This window comes from Monodon monoceros, unplaced genomic scaffold (genome assembly GCF_005190385.1).
Source record: "Monodon monoceros isolate NGI ecotype Baffin Bay Population unplaced genomic scaffold, NGI_Narwhal_1 Super_Scaffold_7, whole genome shotgun sequence".
Lineage (NCBI taxonomy): Eukaryota > Metazoa > Chordata > Mammalia > Artiodactyla > Monodontidae > Monodon > Monodon monoceros.
The window spans coordinates 55,722,981-55,743,059 of NW_021703784.1; the positions used below are offsets into that span (position 1 = coordinate 55,722,981).

At 36.3% G+C, this 20,079-nt stretch overlaps 1 protein-coding gene and 1 pseudogene across 1 annotated transcript in view; both read right to left on the minus strand.

Moving 5' to 3' along the window:
* Positions 1–20,079, minus strand: part of RNF169 (ring finger protein 169) — an 82,694-nt gene that overhangs the window by 33,821 nt on the left and 28,794 nt on the right. Inside the window, exon 2 of the mRNA XM_029209482.1 lies at positions 18,526–18,599. Coding sequence (XP_029065315.1) covers positions 18,526–18,599 — 74 coding nt within the window. The remainder of the gene's footprint in view (positions 1–18,525; positions 18,600–20,079) is intronic.
* On the minus strand, positions 5,287–6,133 carry LOC114887678 (annotated as a pseudogene).

The following is a 20,079-nucleotide window of genomic DNA, read 5'->3' on the forward strand; positions in this document are numbered from 1 at the left end:
GAAGTGTCTATTTTCAATAAAACCTTTTATCCTATTTTTTTAACCTTATTATCAGGTGCATGAGTTTTTTTTATAAGTTCTGGATAAAAGTCCACTGTTAGATACACATTTTGAGAATATCTTCTCCCAGTCTTTGCTCTGCCTATTTCTTAAATGAGTGGAGGTTTTTTACTTTAATAAAATTCAATATCATTTTTTTCTTCTGTGATTAGGATTTTTTCGGTTCTTGACTAGTAAATCTTTGCCTACCCCAAGGTCAATAACTTTTTCTTCTGTTTTCTTCTGCATAGTTTTAGCTTTTACATTTAGTCTATGATGCATTTTGAATTAATGTTTGTATATGGTATAAAGGAGAGATCAAGATTGACTTTTACTTATTCATAGGATATTCACTTTGTTCCAGCACCAGTGTTGAAAAGATTGTTCTTTTGCCACTGAATTACTTTTGTGCCTTTGTGAACATCAACTCACTATATATGAGTGGGTTTATTCCAGGACTATACTCTATTCCACTGATTATATGTCTTTTCCTTATGCCGACACCATAGTGTCTTGATGACTATCATTTTAAAATCTGTAAGTAAAGTCATCCAATAGTAACAGTCATTATTCACAGACAACATGATCCTCCATGTAGAAAATCCACCAGAATCTACAAAAAAGCTACTAAAACTACTAAATGAGTTTAGCACAGTTGTAGGATAAAATATCAAAATATAAAAACCAACAGTATTTTTACATACTCGCAAGAATTATAACACTTACAGTAATATCCAAAAATGTGAAATACTTAAGATAAATCTGACAAAATATCTGGAAAGTGAAAACCACAAAACACTGCCAAGAGAAACTAAAGAAGACCTAAATAAATAGAAGAATACCATGTTGACGGATATGAAGACTCAATTATTGAGATGTCAGTTCTCCCCAAATTGATCTATAGACCCAACGCAATCCCAATCAGAATGCCAGCAAGTTTTTTTGTAGAAACTGGCAAGCCAATACTAAAATTCAGATGGATATACAGAAAACCGAGAAGCCAAAATAACTTTGAAAAAGAACAAAATTGGAGGATTAATACTAATGGATTTCAAGACTTATTATAAAGCTACAATAATCAAAACAGCATGGTATTGGTGTGAAAATAAACAAACAGATCAATGGTACAGATACAATACAGAGTTTAGAAATAATCCCATAAATATATGGGTAACTAATTTTTGACAAAGGTGCAAAAGGCAATCCAATGGAGAAAGGATAGTCTTTTCAACAAATGGTGCCAGAATAACTGGGAAATCCATACACACACCATATATAAAAACTCAAAATGGATCACAGACCTACATGTAAAGCCTAAAACTCTAAAATGTCTGGAAGAAAACATAGGAGAAAATCTTTGTGACTTTGGGCTGGGAAAAGAATTCTTGGATATAACACCAAAAGCAAAATCCACAAAGGAAAAAAAATGTATAAACTGTATTTTTTAAAAAATAAATAAATTTATTTATTTTTGGCTGCTTTGGTTCTTTGTTGCTGTGAGCGGCTTTCTCTAGTTGCAGCAAGCAGGTGCTACTTTCGTTGTGGTGTGCGCGCTTCTCATTGCAGTAGCTTCACTTGTTGCAGAGCATGGGCTCTAGGCGCAGGGGCTTCAGGAGTTGTGGCACGTGGGCTCTAGAGCGCAGGCTCAGTAGTTGTGGTCCACGGGCTTAAATGCTCTGCGGCATGTGGGATCTTCCCAGACCAGGCCTCGAACCCGTGTCCCCTACATTGACAGGCGGATTCTTAACCACTGTGCCACCAGGGAAGCCCTAAACTGTATTTTTTGAAAGTTAAAAACTTCTACCCATCAAAAGGCTCTAAGAAAATGAAAAGACTGACACACACTGGGAGAAGAATATTTGCAAAGCATATACCTGTTAAGACTTGTACCTGAAGATCTTTCAAAATTCAACAGCAAGAAAATACAAATAAACACATGAAAAGATGCTCAACATCACTGGTCATCAGGGAAATACAGATTAAAACCACAATGAGATACCACTACACACCAGTTAGAATTGCTAAAATTAAAAAGACTCACCACAGCAAACGTTGACAAACCAGAACTTTCATACTCTACTGGTAGGAATTAAAATGGTAAAACCACTTTGGAAAAGTTTGGCAGTTTCTTAAAAAAGGACACACACCTACCATATGATCTAGCCTTCTCATGACTAAGTATTTACCTAAGAGAAAAAAAATTTTATTCTATACAAAGACTTGCATGTGAATGTTCACAGTAGCTTTATTTGTAATAGCCAAGAACTGGAAACAACCCAAATGTCTATTAACGGGCAAATAGATAAACAAATTGTGACATACCCATACAATGAAATAGTATTCTGCAATAAAAAAGAATAAACTATTGATACATGTAATTAGTGAATGAATCTCAAAATAATTATGCTGAGTAAAAAAGCCAAATAGAAAGGCATAAACAACTTATGCCAAAAAGAACAAACAGGTTAATTGGACTTCATCAAAATTAAAAACTTTTGTGCAAAGGACACTATCAAAAAAGTGAAAAGACAACCTATAGAGTGGGAGAGAATATTTGCAAATCATGTATCTGATAAGGATTTAATATTCAGAATACATAAAAAACTCTTACAACTCAACAACCAAAAGACAAACAACCCAATTCAAAACTAAGCAAAAGATTTGAATAGACATTTCTCCAAAGAAGATATAAAATGGTCAATAAGCACATGAAAAAAGGCTCAACATCATTATTCATTAGGGAAATGCAAATCAAAACCTAACGAGATACCCACTAGAACGATTATTTTTTTAAAACTCAGAAAATAACAAGTGCTAACAAGAACATGGAGTAATTGGAGCCCTCATACATTGCTAGTAGGAATGTAAAATGGTGCAGCTGCTGTAGAAAACAGTATGACGATTTCTCAAAAAATTAAACATTCAATTATTCCCATGACCCAGCAATTCCACTCCTAATTATATACCCAAAATAAAACCAGGAGTCAAACAGATACTTGTATTCCAATGTTTATTGCAGCATTATTCACAAGAGCCAAAAAGTGGGAAGGAGATGAAAGGATCAACAAAATGTGATATATGCATACAATGGGATATCCAGCCAAAAAAAGGAATGTAGTACTAAAACATGTTACAGTGTGAATGAACCTTGAAAACATTATGCTGAGTGAAATAAGCCAGGTCACAAAAGGACAAATACAATATGATTCCACTTACGTATCTAGAATAGGCAAATTTGTAGAAAGAAGGTTACAGGTTACTAGGGCCTGGGGTGATGGTAGAATGGGGAGATATTAATGGGTACACAGTTTCTGTTTGGAGTGATCAAAATATTTCGGAAAAAGAAAGCAGTTTTGATTGCACAACACTGTGAATGTACTTAAGGCCGCTGAATTGTACACCTGAAGTGGTTAAATTGGCAAATTTTATGTCATATATATTTTACAGCACAACCTATTATATAAGTATCATGAAGTTCCAGCTAGCTTTCTATCCTTTTAGATACTACAATAAACAATCTGGGGGCTTCCCTGGTGGCGCAGTGGTTGAGGGTCTGCCTGCCGATGCAGGGGACACGGGTTCGTGTCCCGGTCCGGGAGGATCCCACATGCCGCGGAGTGGCTGGGCCCGTGAGCCATGGCCGCTGAACCTACGTATCCTGAGCCTGTGCTCCGCAACGGGAGAGGCCACAACAGTGAGAGGCCCGCGTACCGCAAAAAAAAAAAAATCTGTATGACAGGTTTCTCAAGGCAATATCCTAGTAGCAGGCTTCAACTAGTCTTCTAATTAGAATCAGGTAGTTGAACTGTCTAACAGCTAAACACAGGAGCAAACAGAATTCCTAGCCATAGGGCAAGGTGCCGTCAAAGGAATAGACTGTTGAGCTCACTAGATTCTTAAATCCTGTTCATGGGAGGGTGGAGATGCCTATAGAATATTTGTAGCTAATCCATATATCTTGAATAATACTGATTTCACCATGAAAAATTATTTATCTTCATAATTGTAGAATCTGAGTGATGGGTATACAGGGGTTTTATTGTTCATTTTATTATTTTTTTATATTTGTTTAAATATTGCACAAATTAAAAATTTAGAAATCATTTATAACATCCATTATGCAAGTTAAAAAACCTCAGATGCTGGGTGATTATAGAAATAACTGAAGGGCTTATAGGAGCCTATGCAGAGAAAGTTCTGATTATAGTCTCTCAAATGCTAAGTAACTACTCCAGAGTATGTATTCCCTATTAGTACTTCAATGTTAACTAGCCATCCTTAGAGTTTAAAGCAAAACACATATACACCGCACTGTTTCAAATGAAATATTTTAAAATACATTTCATAACATCCAGAACATACTTCTTTCTATCACGGATTTTTAACACAAATTGCTTGTGTCCAATTGCTTGTTTTCAAATTTCCCTTCCCTCAGACACTATGAGCTTCTATCAACCTGAAATCATGCTATTCATCCTTGATTTCCCCCCTCCCACTTTAGTTCTGGACATAGGGCCTGTATTCAATAAGTTTAATTCCACAGATATTTACAGAGCACTACAGTCTATGTGTTAGGCACTGCTTTTAGTGCTGAGGATACAGCCCTGATCAAAAATGACAAAGTTGTTTGCATGGTGCTTAGATTCTATAAGAATGTGATTGAAATGAAAGATGTGATGGGACTAATCAATTTTCAAAAGGTCTTCCAACTAATATTCTCTGCAATACAAACTATACCTATTTTGGTGACTCTACCAGTCCCCATGCTTTGGGGAGCTTCTCTCAATTCCACAATAAAAGGTAACCAACCCGACAGTGCCATGAACACAGGGCTGGTGGGAAGAGTGCTGCTCAATGGCATTTTTTTTAAATTTGGATTTAATTGTTCTCATTAAATCTACATGCTTATCAAAATTCCCTCCATCCCCAACCAAAGATAATGTTCCATATAGCTGTCCCAGGCTGGAGAAGAATTTATTACTAATCTAACACAGTCACACACAGAATATGCCCTTACAGTGACGGCGCAGATGTCAGCAAGAGTTCTCCTCTAAATGGACTGATAATGATAGGATTTTCTCTCTAAAATATATCAGAGCTCTCAAAGGTTAAAATACACAAATTTTCACCACTCCAGCCTCTTTGCCTGTATAGGAAACCATCAAGTTGTGAGAGTATTTATCACACATCAGGCCTCACAGGTGTTTGACAGGAATCACTAACGCCTGTTCCACGTGATGTCTTCAGTTAACCTGAAGCCTTTGGTTTATTTTGTGGAGCAAACCATTCATCTCTTTTAACTTCTGCCATTGCATCAGCCAACAATTTGCTTCCCTCTGGATCCATCTTCGAGAGTTCTCGAAATGCTTCTTCCCCCACAAAGCAAATTTCATGTCCATCAGGGTCAGTCAGAATGATCACTTGCACTGTTGCTTTCCCTGGAGTGTCCAGACTCACGAGGAGAGTCAGAATCTTCTGATTCTCCCTTTTTATCAAGTCTTCTAAGTCTGACAACTCTTTCTGGGGGCAAGAAAAGGCAATTCGTCCAAAAGCTGCTTGCATGATCAACTGCCCCCTGGATGCCCTGTAGCTCCAGCTTAAACTGGTTATCAGCATAGCCCAGCAAAACTCTGTGCTTCTTTTCATCTTTTTCATAAATTTTCATTCCCAGCAGATTAGACCAGTAGTTCAAGGACTTCTGAAGATCAGAAACTGCTAGAGTTACTTTTAATACAGGATCTGACTGAGGTGGACTGTGGTTCTGCAAATAGAATTTATATCCTCTGGGGGCTTTGGTTTCAAAGACACCTACTGCGACTTCATTGAGTGGCCACTCCAGCTTCCTGGCTTTGCAGACAGCCTGGCTAGAAGCAAGCGTGATACCCATGAAGTCACTGCCAAGCTATAGTCTCCGATGCCATAACTGTAAGTCAGTTCTGCAACAAAATGATCATCCTCAGGTCCAAACTCTACCACTGATTTACTCCATTTCCCATCATAAGGCCTTCATCCTCAGGACATCACAATAGAAACACACCATCTGGAAGTGGTTTCCCACTTTGAACATGAAGTGCAGAGCCCTGAGAGTCGCCATGACCACCTACACTACCCACCCCTCACTCGTACAGCGCCGCACTGCCCACAGGTGACACCAGCACAGTAATCCCAATGGCACTTTAAAGATTAGAGGCTCATGCATCCATAATTTTCTCATTTTCATATCTAAATTGGTAAAATGGTCCACCACCCTCTGATAGTAGACTACAGAAATAATTTGTGAGAGTTGTAGGACCTTCTAGCCTCATGGTGTTTCCTTAATCTTTCCCCTAACACACAACTAACAGATTTTTCCTATAAAATATTATATATAAAAACATATAGTAAATTATATGAGTTATACATATATAACTCATTTCCTACATTTTCTAGTTATCTCTGGGCCAAAGGTTCTCAAACTGGGACCCCAGACCCTTAAGAGGATTCACAAAGGTAGTGATGGAAATCTTTAATTTTCAATATATTTTTAACAATCTAACAAATCATATACTTATAGTCCATAAGGTTCTACCCACTAAATACCTCAATAAATAGGTTGAATACATTTTTGTTGCTTATCTAGGGCTTATTCTTTAACAGAAGACATTAACAATATTTTAAATTATTAAGGGGGTTATGAAAAGAATATATATTATAAGCTGATAAAGTTGGGGACCACTGCTTCAGAAACACTGCTCCAGACCATGATGAACTTGTTAGATATTCAAATTAATATCAGAACATTTCAATACTTTGGTATCTATAGTGATCAATGCTTTGCATCTTCCATCTGGTTCCTAGGCTCTCATTTGATACTAACAGTTACCACTTATATAGGGTCTAATTGGTGACTACTGCTGATGCTACCCACAAAAAGAAAGTGTTTGGGGTAAGTAAGGACTACTTGAAGCTTCCATCTCACAGAATCCAGAAATCATAGCAAATCTTGCATACAAGGCAAAAGCCATGACTTCTACTTGAACAATCACATAAATAGCACCAAAGCAACTATTTGCTCTTATGATTCTTACCTAATTTTAACAAACTGATAACACTATGCTCTCTTCACTTTAAATTCTTAAACACCTTTCAATTTAAATGTTATGTTTAGAATAAAGTATATTTAAATATTTATGCCAATATAACATTTTACAAATTTTCTCCTTTATGTAATAAAGTGTTTTAAATTACTTCAATATAGGTTTTAAATTATTACATGTGCTCTACAGAAATGCATATAAAATTAATTTTAAGCATTCAAGTTTATACATAAATTGAACCAGCAGATACTAAGTCATATGTTTAGTTGCCAAGCTAAAAGGCTAAATGAAGGGGTGTGCACTCACAAGAAGTATAAAGTAAGAGCTCTAAAACATTGATTATGAAAAGGCAAAGACAGGTCTTCACTGTCCAAAGTTCAAGAAAACTGGGAATCATTTATGGTTCATACCACTAGCTTTCCAGCTTCCAACCATGACTTTTTGACAGTCAGCCACTTCTCACTCAAATGAACAAATTAAAAAATGGCAGTAATGGAGGGGGGTTACTTTGCGCTAGATTTTTTCTTTTTTTTTTTTTTTTGCGGTATGTGGGCCTCTCACTGTTGTGGCCTCTCCCGTTGCGGAGCACAGGCTCCAGACGCGCAGGCCCAGCGGCCATGGCTCACGGGCCCAGCCGCTCCACAGCATGTGGGATCTTCCCGGACCGGGGCACGAACCCATGTCCCCCGCATCAGCAGGCGGACTCCCAACCACTGCGCCACCACGGAAGCCCTGTGCTAGATTTTTTTTAATTCCAAATTTTAAAGAATAATAATAATTCTTCTATATGGATTACTATGTACCAGGCACTATTTCACAATAACCCTTTAAGCTAGGTACTATGGGGTCCACTTTACAGACCAGGAAACTAAGAAATGGAGAGATGAACTAACTTGCCCAAATTCACATGGAGAGTCAGGATTTGAACTTAGATGGCTCTTAAGCACTTTAATAAACTGCCTCTCAGCTAAGGGCAAAATAGCCACATCATTTGTATTGTGATTTACTGAGCACCTGCAATTTTTTTTTAAAGTTTGACATAAACAAACAAAAAGTGGACTCTCAAATGTAAGCAGCAAATGAGGTTTTAAACTCTCATCTGAATCCAGAAAAATAAAACCAAGCTTGCAATTTTACTCAAAGTGGATTACCTGTGAATTTTTACACAGATTTGGATAGAGATGGGAAATTTTTTAAATTATCTTGTGGAATCTTTTTAAAATATCATATTTTTAAAAGTGATTTCTGATTCTTGAATGGTTTGGCTTTAAGTAAAATATTGGCACGCATGTAATATATCACAATGATATTTTCTGTTATTTTATACAGCCATTAAAAATGTTGGCATGGATCAAAATACACTGATATGGAAAGCTTCATATGATATGTTAAACAAAACAGTCAGTAAAAAGGGCATGTAAAGTGTGATCCTAAATCTATTCTGTAAAAAGTCTTAAGCTTAAGTTTATGATAAACATTTTTCCTTCCAGTTTTACTGAGATACAATTGACATACAGCACTGTACAAGTTCAAAGTGTAGCATAATGATTTGACTTACATACCTCATGAAATGATTACCACTATAAGTGTAGAGAACATCCATCATCTCATACAGATTCAACATTAAAGAAGAAAAATTTTTTTCCTTGTGATGAGAACTCAGGATTTACTCTTAACTTTCTTTTTTTTAAAAAATTTATTTATTTATTTGGGGGGGGCATTGGGTCTTCGTTGCCACATGCAGGCTTTTTCTAGTTGCAGTGAGTAGGGGCTACTCTTCATTGCAGTGCACAGGCTTCTCATTGTGGTGGCTTCTCCTGTGTGGAGCACAGGCTCTAGGCACGTGGGCTTCAGTAGTTGTGGCATGCGGGCTTCAGTAGTTGTAGCTCGTGGGCTCTAGAGCACAGGCTCAGTAGTTGTGGCACATGGACTTAGTTGCTCTGCGGCATGTGGGATCTTCCTGGACCAGGGCTCGAACCCGTGTCCCGTGCATTACAGGCAGATTCTTAATCACTGCACCACCAGGGAAGTCCCTCTCTTAACTTTCATATACAGCAGTGTTAATTATATTTATCATGTTGTACATTACCTCCTTAGTACTTATTTATCTTATAACTTGGAACTTTATACCTTTTGACTGTCATCATCCAATTCCCTTTCCCACCACCTCCTGCCTCTGGTAACCACAAATCTGATCTCTTTTTCTGTAAGTTTGTTTGTTTGTTCTTGAAGTACAACTGACCTACAACACTATGCTAGTTCCTGTTACACAACATAGTGATTCAATATTTCTGTACTCAAAATGATCACCATGATAAATCTAGTTATGATCTGTCACAATACAATGATATTACATAGTTATTGACTATATTTCCCCACACTGTACATTTCATACTCATGACTCATTTGTTCTGCAACTGTAAGTCTGTACCTCTTAATCTCCCTCACCTATTTCTTTCCTCCCCTCTCCTCTCTGGCAACCACCTGTTTGTTCTCTGTATCTATAACTGTTTCTGTTTTGTTATGTCTGTTCATTTGTTTTTTAGATTCCACATATAAGTGAAATCATACAGTACTGGTCTCTCTCTGTCTGACTTATTCACTAAGCGTAATGGGGGTGGGGCATGTTTGGCAGAGGATGCACTACCCCCATTGTATTCCCATTTCAGCTTGTTTCTCCACAATGTTTCCAAGAGTGTGGGGCTCCCTACCCCTTTGCCCCCTTTCCCACCTCCCTTTGTGCTCTGGAGGCCCAGAGGAATTGGTAGCTGCAATTTGTGCTATTCCCTTCTCTGAATATAATGGTCAGAACAAAAAAATAATATCCAAAGATACTTTGGTACTAACAGCATGATCTACAGCAAGAAAGATAAGCATTTGGCTCCAACCCATGAGATTCCAAGGGGAGAGACAGCCAAGACAGTGTAAAGAAGAATAAGAAAAAAGACTTGATAAATATTATTAAGGGCATGAAAGTTGAAAGCACAGTAAATGTACAAACAACAAAGCCACCCAACAGAAGACAACTTAAAAGTGTGGCGGCTACAACTAGCAGGCTTCAAAAAGCTCCAGAAGATGCCCCCAAAAGAGAAGTGAATCCCTGAGTCCTGAGTTGGTGGTGGCTGCACCTGCTGTTGCAGACTATCCCTTTTGACAAGCAGATGACCAAGTCAGAGCTGCTCCAGCAGCACAAGGAAGACTCAAGGGCACAGAAAGAGGGCAAAAGACCTAAAATTAGTTTCAGTAACATCATATCAGCTACGGAAGTTGCCAGATCTGCCTGCCACAGCTAGAGTTAGTACAAGGCTAGTGAATCAAGTGCAGTTTGATGAAGGAGCTGATGATGATGATGTCGGTCAGGATCTTCAACCTGATCTTAAGACCACTGATCTTAGAACAAGTTTTAGGAAAAATATATTCAAAGGCAAGAGGCTTAATATTTTTGGGCTTAAGGCAGTTACTAAAGAGGCACCTGACACACAGAGACAACACCTTCACTTTGGATTGTGGAATCTGCTAAGCAGTTAGCCACAGTCAATGAACAGTCCTTTCAGAATGATTCTGAAGAGATGAGCCAATGGACAAAAGAGGAGAACCTGTGGGAGTCCCAATTAACAATGAAGCAGGTTTTGATGATAAGGGTTCAGAATCTCATTAACATATATTTCTGGATAAATACCTGGAGGATTTTCCAAAACAAGGATCAACTCGCCACTTCATGGAGCTGGTGACCTGGCCTTTCCAAAAACCCATCTGAGTGTTAAGCAGAAGGTCAAACACTTAGAGTGGTTTAGAAATTACTTTAATGAAAAACAGGATGTTCTTAAAGAGAGTGACATACAGTTCAACAGGAAATTTTTATTTCAAGCTATTGGAGATTGGTATTATAAACAAAACCATTTGACTAGAAAAAAATACAATAAACATTTAAATATGGTTATTAGGTGGCAGAATTACTGGTAATTTTCCCTTTCTCCTTTAAATCTTTTTATAATTTTTTTTCTTTTTACAATTCACAGAATTTTATAATTCTGCTTCCTTTTATAAATAAGAAAAAATAAAGCTGTTTAAATTTACTATAAGCTTCACTAATCAGATACTTTAACAAAATGTTTTATTTTGTACAAGGGACAGAAGAGTTGTGACTGTTTCTAGAAAATTCTCTCATTTGGCTTTCAAGGAGCACTGAAATGATTTTATTTAAACTAGTCTCTAAACCATATAAAATATTATACTAATGTAGTAATCTTATAACTATTGATCGTCTCCTCTCATAAATGAAAGAGACAAGGAAAAACAGGACATTACAGATATAACATGAATAACCTGCAATTCTAATTAAATTTGATGCTTTGTATTTCCCAAATGTGTTGTTTTCTTTGAAAAGCATATAACTTGATAAAGTTGTTTCTCCTTGTCTGGGTAGTTGTAAATAGCAAAAGACAACCACGTTAACACTTTCAGATTTTGAACATCCTATAAACTAAACAGTTGTTCCCTCGTGCAGTCAAAATTAAAACTTATTCTTTTGAGAGTTTTTCCTTCTTAGTACCATACAGCTTACCTGCTCTTAAAGATGTACTATGAGATTCTGTATTTATTTCTTATTCTAGAAAGATGCACATCAGCACATACCCAAGTATGCATTTCCTCAAAGATTACATATTGACATTTCAGAGGAAGAAGCATAGAAAATAATGTAGTAAAAAGAACTCTAGAAATCTTAAAATACATCTAGTTCTATCATGAACCAGCTGTATATCCTTACACAAGTCATTTCTCTTAAAAGAAAGGGCTTTGAAACTAGATGATGAACAATTCAATCCGTATGTAATAAATATATAAGTGCAAGATATTATATTAGATGTGGTGGAGAGTTAAAGAGACTAAACAAACAGATCCATCTTGAAAGATTTCACAATCTAATAGGAAAAAAATTTTTTAAACAAGCAAACAACCTGCTGCTTCCATGGTGCAACAGAATATATTTTAATAAATACAAGTTTCTTTTAAAATAAGTAAATTAAAAAAATAAGGGAAAGGCCAGCTCAATATCCAGCTCCTGATACACTGTACAGCCAAACAGATTTAAGTGAAATGTTCAAGCTTTAATAAAGTACACTATATTTTACAGTTTATGGCAGAAAAATAATAAAAGGAACTTTAAGGATATATTATTTCAAAGATAATTAGGCCCTAAAAGTTTACTTACCTTTAAAAAACTCCTTCAGAAAAGTTAAATGTCTGCCTTATAGAGTCATTACTCACTTCAGTAACCCATTGACTGTATCTGATTACTCTGTGCTCTGGCTAAGGACTAGAACTGCATGCTTACTACTTGAATAATTCAGCCAGCAATGGGGAGAAAATACTCCTCAAAAACGAACCAGTGGTGAGGGAGAAAAAAGAAAATGGATAGGTCAGTAAACCAATTCAGAGAAAGCCTAAACCACTCATGTGATCCGCAGAATTATCAAAAGCAGTTCATCTTTCCCACTACAGAAACCAGGGAGATAAGCAGTCTAGAAGCAAAGGCTGTTTTTTCCCCCTACCTTTAACCTTTCAGAGTCTAATGATTCAAAGAAGACAAACAAGGGCATGCTGGATTATATGTTTCCAAAATCTAATATAAAGCAACTATTATTTAACCATGTGGTCAAAGTTAAGCACATAACAAACTGCATAAGCAGAAGGAATAATGGTGTAAATAATAAGCTTAATGCAACCAATAAATAGAATTTATAGGGATGAATCAATTATTTCAAAACACAAAATGACTAACAGTCAATCTTATATAGATGAGAACCATAAAGAGATCAATATTGAAATAATTTCTCCATAAAACTTATTTTTTCATTTCAACATATATTTACTGCAGACAAGAATATAACAAGATGGGCCATTGGGACTGACATGTATACACTGATGTGTATAAAACTGATGACTAATAAGAACCTGCTGTATAAAAAAATAAAATTCAAAAAATATAATAAGAATATAAATATTCAAGAATGAATATAACAAAATTCTTTCCCCAATCAATGTAACAAGATGGAGGACTGAGCACATGCTAATTTTCTCCTTCTACTTAAAACACCATAAAATGTCAGAAAACTTCTTTTCAATAGAATACATCTATAAAAGCACAGAAAATATAGCATGCCATTAGCAATCAAGATCACAAATATCCAAAAGATGGAACTAGTTTTCACACCTAAAGGTTATAAGTAAGCAATTCATAGAAAACCTGTAAATGGCCAGTAAGCACAAGATGCTCCTTCTCTCTAGTAACCAGGGCAATGTAAATTAAAACAATGAGATATTTTATTCAGCAGATAGCAAAATATTAAAAATAATGATAAAGGCTTAGCAAAGATTTAAAGAAAAGGGACTCTCTTTTACTGCTGGTAAGAGAGTTAAGTTGAAAGAAGTCTTTTGAATATCCACCAAAATACAAAGTGTATATACAATCTGACCTGCACTTTCACTTCTAGCAATCTAACTTAAAGGCAGTATTTGCTCAGATATGTTCATGTGTGTTTAGTGCAACATCTCTTCAAAACTGGGGGAAATGGAAAACAATTTAAATGATCAATGGTTAAGTGAATTATGCCTCATCCACACTATGAAATACCATTCAGTATGAAAAAAGTACCTATATGAAAGCATCTGCGGCCCCTCCACAAAAAAAGCACATATTGTTAGAGGAAAAAAAAAAAAAAAACTGGCTACAGAATAGATCATATTATTCCTCAAAATTCCTAGCTTCTATGAAGTATTTACCATCAGACTGTAATACCCACAACCCCTCTTTGAGGTAGTCACCTGTCAACTCCCCTTATTCACAGAAAACCTTGGCACTTAAGTTTCTGCCCAGCTACTCCAGTGATATTCCTGAAGATTTCAGTATCAGTATATTCTCTCAGTTTCTTCACTTCCTTCTAGATAAATCTTTTCTTCCATCCTACTTCAGTTACCTCCTCCCATAATCATACCCTAAACCCTGTCATGTTCAATAACTAAACCACCACCCAGTCTCACATTTAACCCTCTCACATTTAGACGACGACTTCTAGGTTTCCAACTTTACTTATATGCTAGTCACCCTACTTTTATAATTCTTTAACACCATCAAAACTTCTAGTCCACTGACTCTACCACTCTCATTGTCCATCATGTCCTCAATTCCTTCCTCAAACAACCTCCTTAAAATAACCACAGTCCAAAACTACAACAACTTCCTCGTATACACCTTCAAGTCCACAGCATCATTCCCTCTGTCATACTTTTGGTAAAATCCTAACCCTCGTTAAACCCAACCCATTGCTTACTCCAAAAGTGTTCTAATTGGTCTTATTTCCATTCTTGTCCCATGAGGCAGAGACAGCCTAGCTGCCTACCCAGTATTCATTCTTTCATTCCTTACTAAAACAACCCTAGGGACTTCCCTGGTGGTGCAGCAGTTAAGAATCCGCCTACCAATGCAGGGGACACGGGTTCGATCGCTGGTCTGGGAAGATCCCACATGCCACGGAGCAACTAAGCCCGTGCGCCACACCTACTAAGCCTGAGCTCTAGAGCCTGCGAGCCACAAATACTGAAGCCTGCGCGCCTGGAGCCCATGCTCTGCAACAAGAGAAGACACCACAATGAGAGGTCTGTGCACTGCAACGAAGAGTAGCCCCCATATGCTGCAACTAGAGAAAGCCCACGTGCAGCAACAAAGACCCAATGCAGCCAAAAATAAAAATAAATAAATTTATAAAAATAAGTAAATAAAAGAACCGTAATTTTACTTAGGAAGTTAATGTACCCAGCTAAAACACTATGCTTCCCAGCTTTCCTGGCAGCTAGAGGGAATCTGTGACACTCAACTACAAAATACAGGTGAAGTCACTCAGTACGGCTTTGGAGAAGGCTCTTTAAAAGACCCAATTCAGCTGACATAGGCCCTTCTGCCTTACCTTCTGTCTAGATGGCATTCTACAGAAGGATCAACGATGGTTGATCCACATCACAAGGAGACAGGCACACTTGAAGATGTCTAAACAGAAGAACAAAAAGGAGCCTGCATCCCTGATGTCCTAGAGGTGCCATAATCAGCCCTGGACAGCTTACCTCCAGCTTTTTGTTACTGGAGAAAAGTAAAACTCCTAATTTATTTGAGTCACTATTTTGGGGTCTCTACTATTCACAGTAAATCCAATTCCTATTTCTTAGACCCATTACAGTTTATTCCCCACACAACAACCAGAGACCTTTTAAAAGTACAATTCAGGTCATATTACTGGCTTCCCATCACACTTAAAATAAATTTAAGGTCCTTACCAAGCAACTAGGCCTTCTTTGATCTGGCCCTCTATCTCTTCCAACTCACATCTTACCAAATCCCCAAACCACCCTTCCACCCTTCCACAACTTGTACACTCAGTTCCAGCCACAGTGTTCCTTAAACAAGTCAAACTTGTTTTTATCTCAGGGCCTTTGCATTTGCTGTTCTCTTTGCTGGGAATGCTCTTTCCTCATAAGTTTACTTGGCTTGCTCCCTCATCTCTTTCAGGTAGCAACTTAAATGTTGCCTTCTCTGAGACTTTCCCTGATCACTGTATCAAAAACAGTCTTTTTGTGTCTCAAGTTTCCCTTCCACTCCCCTCTAACTCTTCTTACCCTGCTTTATTAATATATATTAAATTTTTTTTGCTTATTTACTGTACATCTTCCCCACTAGAATGAAATCTCCCTGAGGTCAAGAACCTTGGGTGTCTTCTTCAGCATCATATTCTTAGTGCCTGGCACACAGTAAGGACATAATAAATATATGATGAATAAATGAATATACATCATGATCTTATTTATACTAAAAAAGACTAAAGCATATGTGTGAGTGTGTGTGTGTGTGTGTGTGTGTGTAAATATATAAAGGATCTAGGATATACACTAAACTGTTGGCACTCATTATCTCTGGGGAAGAAAGTGGAAAATAAGAAAAAGGAGAACTTTCACATTTTGCTCTGCATATTCCTGCATAAAAAAGACAAAATTAACTACAACACATGGCAGGAAGAAAAGTTTAAACATATTTAGAAATATAAGCCTATTTATAGAATCATAAAATTTAGAAACATAGTAACCTCAGTAAGCATAACACTACACCATGGGTAGAGGGATCTATGATTAGTAAGCAAACATCTTTTAAAAGAACAAGAATTAGGGGAATAAAATTTCCTGTTAACGTTTTGTAGCCCTTATAAAGGTTTTTACTGTCATTTAAACAAAATAATAAAGTATACTAAATAGTGTATTACACGTCAAATTAGTAATGATGAGTTATATAGAATTAATTTCCATCGCTTGCTCATAGAAACTTTTAAACATCTCCCTCCTCTAGGGATTCATCTAGATAATTATATATTTGTTTTGTTTCAGAAAATATGCATTCTAAGAGACATCTTTTTTATCAAGTTCTCCATCCAAATGTCTAGTGCCTTAATTTTTTTTACTTTATCGAGGCATATTTTTACATATTATATAATTCATCCATTTCAAGTATATAATTCGATGATTTTTAGTAAATTTACCAAGTTGTGGAACACACCATAAATCAGTTTTAGAAATCTTCATCGCTGTAATAAAATCACTCATGATCATTTACTGTTAATCCCCATTCTCATCCCTACTCAATCAACCATTAATCTACTGTCTGTCTCTATACTTCTGTCTATTCCTAGACATTTTCTATAAATGGAAACATACAATATGTGGTCTCTTTTATCTGGTTTCTTTCACTTAGCATCTTTTTGAGGCTCATCCATCTGGTAGCATGTATCAGTGGTTCATTCCTTCTTATTGCTGAATAGTATTCCATTATATGGGTATGCCATATTAGTGCCTTTTGATTTTATGACTTGGATTTCCATTTTCCAGGTTATACAATGAGTGTAGGATAACCTGGGTACTTGGAGTATGGGTGGGGGGAAACCTATTTAACGTTTATTTAACACAAATGACACAGGTGAGTGTTTTTCAAACCCAATCCAGTTTATGCAGAATGAGATTATCCTAGCTTCACTCAACAGCATTATGCTATCAGTCGCTTTTAAAACGATTTTCTTGTCCCTCCTTCTTAACAGGACGAAAGAACAGTTCCCCAAGGTATCCTTCTCTCTCCCAAGGCTTATAAAAAATCTCTCCACTCACTATGCCTTCTGCTTTACCTCCTTTTTCTACCTCCAAGTCCCTGTTTTCTCATTATCTTCAAGCTGACAGCTTCAAAATTTCCATATTCTCCAAGTTTCTGAAAAGTTATATTAAAACTAAGTATCTGCATATTCTGGAACTTTATTTAAGAGAAGTCTGTGGTTCTTTTGATGTAGCCCCCGAGAATAATTTGTTTCTATGTAGAAAAAAGCTTTGTAACTGATTTAAAACGAAAAACAAAAAAACTCACAACACCAATACAAAAGGAGCATGAGGACCCAAGTCAACATTTGACACTCTCATTTAAAAGAAAAGATCAAAGAATATACAGTAATTAAGCACAGTTTTTTATGTTTTCTTTTTAACATGACCTTATTAAATACTGATCTTTTTCATTCAGTCTAAAATGCCACCATAATGTTATTGTCTTGCCTCTGTTTTATGATGATGTCTGATTAAGATTAAGTGGATTATTTGCCTTTATAAAACATTAAATATCTACATGTAGAATGATTATCTAATCGTTTATGAACTTGGGTAAGGGATGGTGGTTCAGGGAGAGGGCTAGGGAAGGATGATACAAATCTTATAACATACTTCTTATTACCAGTCTTTCTGAAGTCTTAATCTTCCAAGTGATTCCCAGACTATTAGCTTGAAAACATCAAGAATAAGATGATGTGGACACAGCTAAAAGCTTTCCCAATGGTAAACGTTCCCTAACTAGAAAATTAGTCCACTACCCTTACTAGTCTAAGTTACAATTCTTCTGGAGTACTTAAGAGAGTGAAAGCAGTAAAAGATAATACCAGCTACATGTAATTAGAGGAACCTTGCAAGATAAAGAAAAATAAGACAAGCTATTATTATTAAAGCTTAAATGTTAGATTTTATCTAACATTTAAATGCCAAGAATACCACTCTTGGTGGCCAGTTATTGCAGCAGGTGTGTGATAGGCCGTGTGAGCTACATTTTCATCTTTGAAAGGACAGCTTAAAAGGGGTTCTGAGTTAAGGTTTACTCTACTTCCATTACAGCTACAGAATCTAACTAGACCAGTATAAGGTAGGGTACAGAAAGACAGGCTCTGCATTATAAATTTTAAAAATCCCTAGTAAATCAAAAATCCCACTAAGCATTCTTTAATGTCATCATTTCAATTAACTTTAAGAAAATGAATGGCATAATGATATGTATACTGTTATACTGTACCTTTCTCAGGCTTTCATATTCCTCACGAAGTTCCCCAGGCTTGCTTAATTTGATTGGTGCTCTGAATATAAACTCTGCAGGAAAGGGAAAAGAAAACACTTTTTAACAGAACTTTCTAGGAAGGAACCAAGATCTTGTCCTACTGCTGCCCCCACATCATAAACCACATAAAAATTGTGGTCATCTTCCACAATTTGAATATTCATTCATTCATTTAACGAATACTTATTAAAGGGTATAAACCAGGCACAGTTCTAAGCACTGGGGAGAAGCACTGAACAAATAAAGTCCTTACTATCATGGAGCTTACAATATTGTGGGGGGAAACAGACAATAAACAAACAAATGTGTGTATATAATACAACTGGTGGTACTAAGGGCTATGGAGGAAAATAAACACAGGCTGGAAGATTAGTTTATCAATATATAGAGTGGTCTGAAGGGTCTCACTGATAAAAGTAACATGTTAAAAGACCTCAAGGAAAACTATATTTAAAGCTCCTAGTTCAATGTTACCAAGTAACATTTTAAATAAGCTAAAGTTTTACTCATAATACTTTGTTACTAATGTTTCTTTCTACTTCTTTTTCAACATTGCCAACAGACTATTTTCCTGTATACAACTTATATTTTCAGTATATAACCTGATTTTTTATCCTCAAAGCCTTCAGTGGTTTTGATCAGCTTACAGAATAAAGTCAAAACTCTTCAATATGTCACTCAAGGTTTTCCAGAGACTGATCACAACTTTATCTTTCCAAAGCACTGTGTCTCTCATCTCTTGACTATCTGGTTACAATATATATATGCCATATACTTCTAACCCTTTTATGCTGTTTCTCAGCTGAAATTCTCTTTTCTCCCCTTCTCTATATCCAGGCCCACAGGAGGCACACAATACACACTGGCTATATAAACAATAAAAATCCAACTTAAGAACAGGAATAAAAGATAAGTCCTAAATGCTATCAAAAAGGAAGGAGAAAATATGCACTTCTGTCTCCTTAAATGTACATGACACTTCGATACACCCCTATGTATATTTAGAGACTTAAACACAGTATTTATTTGAAGACTTACTAACAACTCTATATCCCATTCAGGTTGATAATATTTGTTGTAGAAAAGTGGGCTCCTCAAAAAGTTGACTTTTGTCCTTTTTCAGTTGTCTCAGCTACCTTAAAAAGACTCATATACACCAGAGAAATGTGGAAGATCCTTAGACAGAAACACTGGATGCAATACAGATGCAGAAAACAGTAACTTAAAGCTCTACCAAGAGAATTATTAGACCCGGGTCTTGGGAGGCAAACACTACATCACCTTCACCCACTTAAAAAAAAAAAAGTCCTGATGACTATTTTAATCATATCTCTTAAGTACATTTCTAATTATTGGCAAATAGTATCTAAAACCAGATGCTTTAAAAGAGGAGGGGAAGAAGGAAGAGAAAAGCAAAACCCTTAAGTCAAAAAAATTCTTTTAATCCATTTATGGAGAACCTATTACCTGAATGATACTTTATATTTTCTCAGTGAATCGTCACAGAAACTT